The 12,676-nt window shown below is 40.6% G+C and overlaps 1 protein-coding gene across 2 annotated transcripts in view; it reads right to left on the reverse strand.

Annotated features, from left to right (window-relative positions):
- Nucleotides 1–12,107, reverse strand: part of TMEM263 (transmembrane protein 263) — a 14,550-nt gene extending 2,443 nt beyond the window's left edge. The window contains exons 1-3 of one of the 2 annotated variants that reach the window (XM_064283659.1): nucleotides 11,917–12,107; nucleotides 10,377–10,534; nucleotides 4,144–4,213 (exon numbers count right to left, since the gene is read on the reverse strand). In XM_064283659.1, coding sequence (XP_064139729.1) covers nucleotides 4,144–4,213; nucleotides 10,377–10,499 — 193 coding nt within the window. In that variant the 5' untranslated portion in view covers nucleotides 10,500–10,534; nucleotides 11,917–12,107. The remainder of the gene's footprint in view (nucleotides 1–4,143; nucleotides 4,214–10,376; nucleotides 10,535–11,916) is intronic. The other variant, XM_003405311.4, reaches the window with a different exon arrangement.
- Nucleotides 12,108–12,676: the final 569 nt, after the last annotated feature.

Here is a 12,676-nt window from a genome sequence, read left to right on the forward strand (position 1 = left end):
ATTTTGGTGGCTCCTTAAAAAGTTAAACTTAGAACTACCATATTACCCAGCAATTTCACTCCTACATACATACCCCAAGGATTTGAAAGCAGGGACTCAAACAGATACTTGTAGACCAATACAAAATGTGGCATATACATGAAATGGGATTATTATTCAGGCATAAGAGAAAGGACGCTTTGCTACCTGCTACACGATACAACATTATGAACCTTGAAAACATGCTGAGTTAAATAACTCAGACACAAAAGGACAAATATTACATGATCCAATTTATATGAAATATCCAGAACAGGCAAATGCACAGAGATCAAAGCTTCTTAGCAGTCACCGAGATGGGTGGGAGAGCGAGATGGGGAGGTATTGCTTAAGGGTGATGAAAAATTTGGATAGTAGTGATGGATGCACAACATAATGTCACTGAATTGTACACAAAAATGGTCAAAATGGCAAATATTTTGTTATGTATATATTTCAACACAATTTTTAAAAAGAGGAACATGAAGGAATAAAAAGATAAATTATTTAGCCTTCATTTCCTTGATAAAAAAAAATTCAGTCATTACTGAAACAACTCTTTTAATTGAGAGCAGTGGTTCTCAAGGTCTGGTCTGGGGCCTCTGGGAATCCATGAGGCCATTTCAGAGGTTCCACGAGGTAAAATTTATTACCAAAATAATACTAAGATATCATTTTGCCTTTTCAATTTCATTCTGTCACAAGTGTACAATAGTTTTCCAGAGGCTACGTGACATGTGATAACAAAACAGACCAAATGCAGGAGCAGCTTTGAGATCTAGTTGTCTTCTCATTAATCCAGACATTAAAGAGATTTGCAAAAATATAAGAACCATGCCACCCTTCTGACAATTTTTTTTTTTCCTGGAAAATAGTTACTTTACATAAAAATATGCCAGTCATGTTAACTGTAGTGGGTTTAGTGTGTTTTTTAAATGAACTAAATATGTAAACTTTTCAGTTTTTATTCTTAATATAGTAAATATTAAATATAACCCACAAAGGTACAAGCTCTTCGGGGTCTTCTATTTTTTAGAGTGTAAAAGAGCCCTGAGACCAACAAGTTTGAGAACCATTGATTTAAATATTTGGGTTTCTGCTCTATGTGCTCCTTAATGATGAATTTAAAAAGCTAATGCTATGTGAAAATAGGAAAACTATTCATCATTTAAAGTCTTGTTCCCTACTTGAAATTATTTATATTTGGATGTAAGTAAGTACTGACAAACTGTAAGATTAGTTCTTAAATCACTGTCCCAGTAATTCTTATGGAACACGGTCTACTTTAAGCATCTAATTTTAAAAAAAACTCCACAGATACCCCACAGAAAGGTAACATCAATATGAAAAATTCAGATTTATCTAAATCATTGAGTCTCTTCGGTTTATTTGTTTGGGTGTTTTGTTGTATTTGGTGGGTTTTTTTTTTTTTAAAGGAACCACTCAAACTGGCACGTAACCTCAAACTCAAGCACAAAATGACTGGCAAAAGATTTCATAAAAATTTGCTTGTCCCAGCCTCAAATGAGCACATGCCTTTTGTCTCTTTATAATGTAATGACTTAGGCAACACCAAGTGAACAATGGTGTTTTTCTAAACTTCATGGGAAAATATTTGGTAAACCATACAATTCAGGTTTTAACCACTGAGAAAACACAATCTCACACAAATAAAGGTAAATTCTTGGACACATAAGTCCAACTAAGATCACCGAAGCCACTGGTAATTACAGCAGAATGAGGTTACCCGAGAAGGTAGCAGTGGGAAACTGAAAACATTTGACCATGCTGTCAATATATGACTATCCTGACTCAGTACTAAAGTCACTCCTGAGGTTAACCCTTCAACCGAAGATTAGACAGGCCCATAAAACAAAACTAAGGGGTACACCAGCGCAGGGGCAAAGACAAGAAGGCAAGAGGAGACAGGGAAGCCGGTAATGCGGAACCCAAGATTGAGAAGGGGAGAGTAGTGACACATAGTGGGGTTGGTAACCAGTGTCACAAACATATGTGTATTAATTGTTTAAAGAGAAACTAATTTGCTCTGTAAGCTTTCATCTAAAAATAAATAAATAAATTTTTTTGAACCCGAAAAATGTATAAATATATGACTATCCTATACAAAAAGAAAAAATTCTGAAAATTGAGTTTTTCTAATATATAAGGCACAAATTTACCAAGATAGTTTTCTCTTTTCATTGTTTGAAGATTTTACATCCTATCACAAGTGGGAAAACTTTGTGTGTGCATCTACACAGAAAGAGCACACACATGCATACAACTAGCTGGATTTATAAAAACCAAACATTTTCTTATTAAAATTATTTCAGTAATAATCATAGTTAATATAAATCTTAAAATGGAAATGGCTGAGGATGCATTACTAGATTGAAGATACAGGCAAACATTTGAACTATTATGAAATTATGATGGAAAGGATTATGTAATTGGTAATTCTTTTCTAATACAGGTCGATGGCACAAGGAAAAGGGGGAAAATTCTGATTTGAGAAATAAGGTAACTGCCTCATGCTGAATACTTATAAAATTCTGTCATATCAAATTTTGTGTACATGCATTTAATGAAGAAAAGTAACTACTCCTAATCAAAAAAAAAAAATTTTTTTTTTTTTTTAAGCAGATGAATATTAACGCCGTTGATGTCTTTAGTTGCAGACTACCAAACCAAACCCATTGCTGTGAGTCCAGCTCATGAGGACCCCATGTATTACAGAGCAGAACTGCTCCACAGGGTATTCTTAGCTGTAAACTTTATGGAAGCAGGTCACCCTACCTCTCTTTTCATGGTATCACTGGTGGGTTTGAACCACCAACCTTTAGGTTAGTAGACAACCGCAACCATTTGTGCCACCCAGGGACCTCTCCTTATGATTACCACCATATAAATTATCTGCTTTGTAGATTATTTTTATTTAGCAGGTTGACATATAGACATTCCTGTGGCTTTGTTCTCTTCGTTGACAATCATGCTCCTGGATAGCCTTTATTTATCACTTTTCTCACTTTTTTCTCACAAAGTCCTGGTTAACTTTCTCAAAGAGGCCTAACTTTTCTTTTCAAAACGTCATGGTTCTAGTCCTAAAAAAAAATAAAGAAAAAGAGCTGAGCCAATAATATTCCAGGCTCTTCCTCCACCAAAAAAAAAAAAAAAATTTCCACAAAAACCAAAAAGCTAAACAAACCCTAATCAGTTACCTCCATCTTCTTTTGGCGTAAGTATGCACTTTTCATTATGTATGTTTCCTAGCAATTTCACTTTTGCCTACCAACATAAGAAGAAGTACATGAAGACAAGTTTACACAAGTCTGTAACAGAGCTAGGAAGAAAATCCAATACCTAAAGTCACCACTTCTAGCCCTAGCCTCTTCCCAGAGACATCCTAAGTCTGTCTGCTACCCTATTTCCAGCAGTCAACCACTTCATACCTTATTTCCCAATTTCTTTCTTCAGTTTTATAACTATCCTGTATAAACATGCAATTCTCCAAGGAGATCACAATATGGATCAATGTTAGTAATATTCTACACCAAAACCATAAATAAAAATGCCTGTAATAACCTTATATATAGAGTCAGGACACTGTGTGTGCAGTTAGTGTTTCCAAGTATTTTTTGAAGTAAAGGTAAGAATAAAATGATTCATGATGTCACAATTTTCAAAGTGAAAGAGAACTATAATTTAGAAAAACAAATTAAGCAGACCCCAAGACCATGCAGAAATAGAAATACAATTATATTGTAAGGAATAATGAGTTTATCAATAAATCTTAAGTGATTTTTTTTATACACACTACATTAAAACTAAACATAGTTCATCCTTCCTCCCTACCCTACCCTACACAAGTAAAAGGATACTCTCTTACTCATGAAGTGGCCTTAAAAGAATATAAGAGTGGTGGAAAATAGATCTTATACAATAAAATAGTTATCGATATTTGTGTTTTCTTATTACAGGCTTAAAATGTTTATCTTCAATTATTTTCTGCAGTATAGTTACTGACAAGTTAAATGAGTTATATTACTTTAAATTTAATAAAAACAATCGGAGCTTTAATTCACCAGGATATTTTTTCCATTCTTACTATTGTAGATGTATTCTTACCTTCTGGTGGTTCATCACTAAGGTATGATGGGATTTCTTGTTGGTTTTTATCTGCCTGATCCATGATTTCCTTAAAAAAAAAAAAAAAAAAATTTATATTTCACTTTAACCTCAACCTGTGAGACCAGCTTTTATCACAAGCTGATTTAAGACTTAATCAACTTTATTCAGGTAAACAACATTTTAAAACACCTACCAAAAGGCTACTTCATCTTATTTCTCTCTAGATCATATTGTGGCATTTATGAAATACTTTAAGTTACACCAGTGGACATAAAAATCTGAGCTGAAACATTAAGCAGAGAGCTTCAACTTAAACTGAAAATTACTGATTGAAAGAGAATTGAAGGCTGGGGTTAGCTGGCTACAACTTTAAGTGAGTCCTCCTACAGGATGTTAGTTAACTTAATCACAATTTACTTCATAATAGGCTTAAAGACGGGCCTACACCGTAACTAAAAAAATGACATCCTTCACCTCTGAAGATGATTACCACCAACATGAATCAATGAGAGATGGGTTCTGATGACTTTTTTGTTGTTGTTTTTAGTTAGACCTTTAGGAACAGAATCAACAACAGAATTCAAACATTTTCTATGAAAGAAAATATGTTCTATGATTACCTCTATATAAAATAATAAGGGCACCTAAGAAGGAAGGAGCCCTGGTGGCACAGTGGTGAAGTGCTCAGCTGCTAACTGGAAGGTCTGTGGTTGGAATCCACCAGCCACTCCATGGGAAAAAGATGTTGCAGTCTACTTCCATAAAGATTTCAGCCTAGGAAACACTATGGGGCAGTTCTACTCTGTCCTATAGGGTCACTGGGAGTTGGAATTGACTTGATGGCAGTGGGTTTGGTTTTTTGGTTTTTAAGAAGGAAGAAAGAGTTCCCAGGGTCACCATAAGTCAAAACTGACTCCATGGCAACTAGTTTTTAAGTAAGGTATGTTGAGATGAAGAAAATATGGTTAAACTTTCTTTTCTCAATTTCTTTTACTGTCTTAATACATTTGGTTTCAAATTCACTTGACTAAGTTAAGATTAAAAAGTCTAAAAGTGTTCTTTATCATACACTGTCTTGGGAGAACTCTACGGCTGTGATCCCAGCAATCATCTAGTACCTCCTGGTCATATAAACTTGAAGCCTAAGTTACTTTATTTCTCGATATACAACAGAGATTAAGAAGGCTATTGTAAAAACTAATGATTAATTTTTTGACAAATACTTCAATACGTTAATTAACAAACACTGAGTATCTATATGGACCAGGCAATGTTTTGGGGTGTACAGGATGTTACAGTGATCGATACAGATCAAAAAAAAATCCCTACCATCATGTAATGGACACTCTAGTGGGAGAAAACAAACAATAAACAAATACAACCAGTTGACACTGACTCGGTCTCATGGTAACCTCATAAATATCAGGGTAGAACTGTGCTCTATAGCGTTTACAATGGCTGATTTTTCAGAAATAGATCCCCAGGCCTTTCTTCTGAGGTACCCCTGGGTGGAGTCAAACCTCCTACCTTTGGGTTAGCAACTGAGCATGTTAACCCTCTGCACCACCCAGGGACTCCAAACAAATATACAAAGACTGTGATGAGCCCTAATGGCACAGAGGTTAAGCACTTAGCTGCTAACGTAAAGATCAGCAGTTCAAAAACACCATCTACTCCATGGGAGAAAGACGTGGCTTCCGTAAAGATTTACAGCCTTGGAAGTCACATGAGGCAGTTCTATGCTGTCCTATAGGGGCGCAGGAGTCGGAATTCGACTTGACGGCGATTGGTTTATACTATATGCCAGATGATGTCCAAATGCCACAGAGAAAACAATTCACTAAGAGGGATGGCAGCAAAGAGGATGTAGTGAGGTCCGTGATGCGATATCTCAAAGGAGGTAAGGAAACAAGACATCTGGGTGAAGACCCTCAAGGGAGAAGAAACAGCAAGAGCAAAGGCCAAGGTGGGGGCTTGCCTGGGGAGTTCTAGAAACAGCGAAGAGTATGGCTGGCCCATTTTAAAGGGCGCAGGAGAGGAGGTTAGAGGGAGATCCAAATGGAGAGTCTGACACTTACTCTGGGACAGGAAGCCAGCGAAAAGCATTCAAAAGGGGACTAGCATGCTCTGATTTACATTTTTAAAAGATCATTCCGGCTACTTGAGGAAAACAGGTAAGAGGGCAAGCATAAAGGCATAAAGACCTGTCAGGACACTATTTCAGTAATCCAGGCGAAAAATGTTGGTGGCATGGATGAGACTGGTAGAGGTAGAGGTCACGAGAAAGTACGGATTTTCAAGGGTGATTTTTAACTCATGTAATTCATCTTGCAATGTCTTTAAAACCTAAATCCTGTGTAAAATGGGACTTCACTGTACTCCACAGGAGTCCAGCAGCACATGCCATGTGTTTAGTAAATATCTTTTAGTTGCTCTAGTTGAAAACCCCGTGAAGCAGTTCTACGCTGCCCATGTGGGGTTGCCATGAGTTGAAATGGGCTCAACAGTAACTAACAACAACAGTTGAAAACTCTGGCTCAGGCCACTTGTCAAGAGCACGTATCTTATCCTGGTCTAGTTTGTCATCCCATACACACTTAAGGTTTAAAAAGTAATAAAATATATAATCTCTGACCAAAAAAAAGTGTCAGCTGGTGCATTATTAAGAGAAGGAGTTCTTTTTTGACTGATTTGTCTTAACGTTTAAACTCCCTCAAACTAGAAAGTTACATTTACTTCCACTCATATTTCGATTTTCTTTGATATATCATCATGGTAAGATCATGACAAATTATACAGCATAGTGGTTAAGGCTCTGCGATCAGAAAGCCTGGGCCTGAATTCCAACTCAACCATAAACTATATGGCTGAGAACAAAAACTTCATCAGATCCTCGCTGTCCAGAAATTTAAAATATACATTAAAGATATTCTGGCCCCACCTCTAAGATTAGAAGCCTATTTAACAAATTCCACAACAGTATACGACTATTTTCGAGCCACTGTCTTTCCCCTCTAGAAATTCCAAGAGGGTAAGGACCTTTGTCTAACTTGTTCAACACTGTAATCCCAGTATCTACATACCATATACACACACACAGATCCAGGAGCCCAGCTACCTGATCAACCAGTCAACAGAAGCTACCATACTCTATACAGAAATATGGTGAAATTATATGAACACTAACATCTTGCATGGTTTAGCTGGAGTTTAAAAACAAATATGATTACAATAGTAACTGTATACATTTCAAAACTGCCCTTCTGGTTCCTAGCCTACAAATCCCTACTAAAAGTCTTACCCTCTCCTCCTAATACAGAATCTCTTAGGGAGAAGAAAAAAAAAAAAGCTTTTAATTTTTCCACACTGTATCTTGTAATTAAAAAAAAGACCACCACTTTAAAAGATTAGAGCTGCTTTATATCACAATAGCATACAAAATATATGCAAATTAATCCAGGTATGAACTGACTTCATCCTTCTGTGGGTAGACAATGAAAAGCCATGAAGGATTTCTGAGCAGAGTAACATTTGTCAGATCTGAGATTTAAGAAGCTAACTAAAGCAAAAACAGATGGATGGACGGCGATTAAATCCAGTAAATGGCAACTTCAGTAATCCAGTGAAATGGAGTACTGGTTTGAACTTTGCCAGTTTTTTCTATCTCAACGAACGCTCAGGCCAAAAACTAGGAGTCGGCCTTGACTTGCTCTTTTTTATATCCTCACATAATCATCAGTAAATTCTGTTGTCTGAGTAAACCCAAAATATGACCACTTCTGACCACCTGTACTGCCACCACTTCAGTCTAATAAACCATCATAATCTTTTACTTAAAATACTGCAAAATCTCTTAACTGGTCTCCGAGCTTCCATCCTTGCCCTCGCTTCAGTTTAACCATGTCATTCCTCTGTTTAAAATCCTCCAACTGCTTCCTATTGTGCTCAGAATAAAACTCAGAGACTTTACCTTGGCTTCGAGCCTGATATCATCCAACTCCCATTTCCCCTGCGACAGCATCTCCTATTCACTACCATCACTACAGGAGGCCTGTTCTCTTAAATTGGGAATCATGAAGACAAACTCACCCCTTATCTCCTAAAAATGGGAAAGGTAAATAACTTGCTAGTAAAATTTAAAAGTACACCCACAGAGACAAGTAAAAACAGACAAAAAAAAGTGTCAAAATCACAATTTTCAAGTATGACCCTTAAGTGATGCATCAGACGCATCATCTTCATTAAATTCACTGAGACATTAGTTCAACATATACCTGAGTCCCTGCTATGTGCCAGGTACCCTGTTAGGGTTTGAGATTTCTGTGTGATTAACCATATACAAGTTCTTCTCTAAGCCAAAGTTTACGATCCAGTGGGAATAAACTTGCCGGGCACTTAACAGTTTAGTGACATCATTCATTCAAAAAATAAAAAATATCTGCTTTCTAGGATCTCATAACACATACAAGTTTTTAATAAAATGTACTTTCTTAAAGAAAGTAATAAAAACAAAAGAAAAATCTTCTGATGAGCACAAGGATTTAACTTATTCTACGGACATAAATCAATCCTACCTTTTTGTCTTGATATGTGAACAAATTACAGTACTAACTAAAATCAGTTAAAAGTGAGTTTTTTAGAAAATACTGAATTGTGAACAACTGCTTAACTGTAGACTATTTATCACGACTGCAAATTTATGAGCAGTTACTTTAAGCATTTTTCACCAAACAAAACCCACTGCCATCGAGTCAATTCCAACTCATAGCGACCCTATAGGACAGTGTAGAACTACCCCACAGGGTTTCCAAGGCTGTAAATCTTTATGGAAGCAGACTGCCACATCTTTTTTCCCACAGAGCCGCTGGTGGGACTGAACCATTGACCTTTCAGTTAGCAGCAGAGCACTTAACCATTGTACCACCAGAGCTCCTACATCATAGCTATAAAAAACCCATTGCAGTAGAGTTGGTTCCAACTCATAATGACCCTGTACGACAGAGAGCTGCCCCATAGGGTTTCCGAGGAGCAGCTGGGGTTTCGAACTGCTGACCTTTTGGTTAGCAGCCAAGCTTTTAACCACTGAACCACCGCAAGTGGCAAATACACTGACCAAAGACTAATAACTATTCCCTAGAGGGTAATTTATTCCACTAATAGAAATAAGTAAACAAATGCATTTAGGGAGCTTTTTTTTTTTTTTTTAAGGAAAACAGATGAATCAATGTTGTTTGTGGATTTCAGTAACACTTTATACACAAAGTTTTAATTCATAATTGAAACCAAGTCTGAAAAGAACTCCCATACTTGCCTGTGGATACCACTCTCCTTACGCCAAATGAAGTTAAATAACACGAACAAGTTATACAAAACCTAACTACAAAATACAGTGCACACCAATTTACTTTAAAAGCCTCTTCAAAATACCTGTTATTAAACAGTAAGTGCCAATTTCCCTGTCTAAGGAAAAGAAGACTAAATGAATTAGTTAAACTCTTCCAAGTCTTCTATATATAGGAACTTTGCCACATCCTCCCTCGCGTTTCTGCTTCTTTGCCAAACTACAGAGTTTAAAAATACATTTATATAGAGCTTCAATGCACACCTGCATCAAAAAGCAGTGTATACGAAAACACCAGCTTACTGTTTTTAGGCTTCTTTAGGAGCCCTGGTGGAGCCCTGGTGGTGTAGTGGTTAAGAGCTCTGCTGCTAACCAAAAGATCAGCAGTTCAAATCCACCAGTCGCTCCTTGGGAACCCTATGGAGCAGTCCTATAGGGTCACTATGAGTCGGAACCGACTCGACAGCACCTGACAATAATAACAACAAAGAGCCCTAGTGGTGTCGTGGTTAAGCATTCAGGTTGGAAGTTTGAATCCACTGACCACTCCTTGGAAACCCTACTGGGCCGTTCTACTCCGTCCTATAGGGTCGCCATGAGTTGGAATCGACTCAATGGCAACGAGTTTGGTTTTTGGTTTAGTTAACCATCCTGAAAAGGCTGCTTTTAAAGATGGCACCTACATTATATCAACAAATAGACAATGAGAAATGCACTGAATCTGGCAGGGAAGTGCTCTGGGACAGGGAAGAAAAAGTAATCTGCCAGTAAAACTTGTAAGTGCATACCTAGTGACAATTTGTAGATGTTGTCCTTAAACCTTAAGCAGAATTACAACACTCTGTCAAACCAGAGAACCACTATACCAGCCATCTCCACTAAATTGTACCTCATTAGTTGAACACATATTTGCATCCCTACGGTGCGTTGGACACTCTGTTAGGCACTGAGCTTTCAGTGTAACAACAAAGGTCCCACTCAGAAGGAGTTTATAAATTATCCAGTGAGGCATCTTCAGGCAGTAGGGAAACAGCAAACATTCAGTGACTGAAAAAAACAAAGAAGGTAAAGCTCTAGAACACACACACACACACACACACACACACACACGACCTGCATTATTTATTTGTCTAATGTGGTAACAACTTTAACTTTTCTAACGTTTTTCTATATATGTTTCTAATGTTTTCTATATGTGGAAAAATTTTTACTTGGTTTCTGGTAAATCTGCTGTAACAAAAGCTAAAGAAATGAAAGTACAAAAAAGCAAAACAGGATGCATATGGGTTTTTAAAGGTTACTTCTCTCTTTTTTTGTAAAAACAGGCCTGTACACACACACACACCCCATATAGCTGCTGGGTAACATCAATATTCCTGGACAGCCCTTTAAAAAGCACGCGCACCCATGGAAGTTTTAAAGGATAAAACAACAGTATATAGTAAGTACTCATAAATAGCAAATAACGTCTCTTCATCTGAAATTTGCACAAATGTTCACTTGAAATCGTTTCACAGTTGAGGGAGTACTAAATAAACAAGAACTCTCTTTCTCTAGGTGTTTCTAAACCCTTTCTGGAGGCCTTTTCTCCCCCAACTGATCCCTTTAGGCACTAGCAAGTCTTTTTTTTCCTCTTTAGCAGAGGGAGTGACGTGGCAGGATAGGCAGAAAATGACCCGGGAGAAGCCATGGCTAGCGCTGAACTTGGCACCTCCTCCCTCGGCTGCACGGTGTACACCCAGCGCACCCCCACTCCGTGGAGTCAGAGAACGTCTATGTAAGAAGGGTTTAGGAGAGGCGATCTGGTTGGAAGTGGGAGCCTGGGGACCAGTCTTGGAGCTGCGTGTGCAGAGCAGGCAGTTTTTATTTAGACAGAGGAGACAGGGATGGCACTGATGAGTGCTCCTGCGCTCCCCAGTCGCCCCTTGGTGCCACCAGCGTCCTCTCCATTCCCACATTTTCAGGTTCAGGGTAGGAGTGGGGTAAGACCTTCCCACCTGGGAAGTCCACAGAGAGCCAAGTCTTGTGCGCCCAAGAGAGCGGCTTATCAACAGGTCAGGAGTTAGCGGGCCGGGGAAGCCCAGAACACAAGTCACCCCGCTACATTCCTCTTCCAGGCGCCTGACACCCGACCCCAGCCCCGACCCCGAAAGAGCTACGAAGTCAGGCTCCAAGGAAGCCCCCAGTCCCAAACCATGACAGGGGGATCAGGGACGTGGGAAGAAGAGTAGCCCCGCCAGCAAACCTCCATCCGCCCCCAAAGTCGCCCCGCCCCCCCTTTCCCGCTCAGTTCCCCCAAAAGGCCCCGCTCAGGGCAGGAGGCCTGCGGAGCGAGGAGACGCAGCGCACGAAGGTTGGCGGAAGAAGGAGAGAGAGGAGGGCAGGAAGCCCGGCCGGCGCCCCCCGCCCTCCTAGTCGGCTTTACTCACCGCCGGGGCCGCGGGCCGGAGCCTGGGGCTGGGGCCGAGAGGAGGGAGTGGGCAGCACCAACGAGGGCTGAGGCGGCCTGAGGCGGCCTGGGGCGGTAGTCCCGAACTCAGGAGACGCCTCCGCAGGCTGTGGAGCCAGAAGACTCCGTTGGCGGCGGCGGCTGCTGCCTCTGGCTGCGGACGTGGCGCCCCAAGCGACCCGCCCCCTCCGCCGCCTCCTCAGCTCCCGCCTACTCCCGCGGCTCCGGCTCCGACGCTCCGGCTCCGACGCGCACGCGCACTCGCACACCCGGACCCCGCACACGCCCACCGGTTTCTCGAACAAGCCCAGCCCTCCCAGCAGCCTCCGGCCCGCCGCCTCCCCCCGTGCGCACGCGCGACGCCCCCCACTCCTCCGAGCCCTGCTCCCTCCCCTTCGCCCCCTGGGTGCCTCCACGGGCACCCCCAGCCTCCCTGCGCACGCGTCGTCTTCCGGGGTCGCCCCACCCCCTTCCCCACTGTCCAATCAGATCGAGCGAGGGGCGTGAAGCCGGGGAACGTTTTGGCCCAGGCCTTGGGCCCTGCGCGAGAGTCACGGCGGCTTCTCGAAGCTAGAGATCTGCTGCCCGGTAACGGTCACTCGAAATTCATCGTCTTCGCCCCAGTTCCCGGGGACTTCAGCCTACTTCCATTACCTGCTCCCCCTCAGCAGATCGTCTAGCTGGGGCTTCACCCGTTTCGTTGCCTCAGGCAGGCACTTTACACCCCTTGACTGACCAAC

Source organism: Loxodonta africana, chromosome 4, assembly GCF_030014295.1.
Source record: "Loxodonta africana isolate mLoxAfr1 chromosome 4, mLoxAfr1.hap2, whole genome shotgun sequence".
NCBI classification, from domain to species: Eukaryota; Metazoa; Chordata; class Mammalia; order Proboscidea; family Elephantidae; genus Loxodonta; species Loxodonta africana.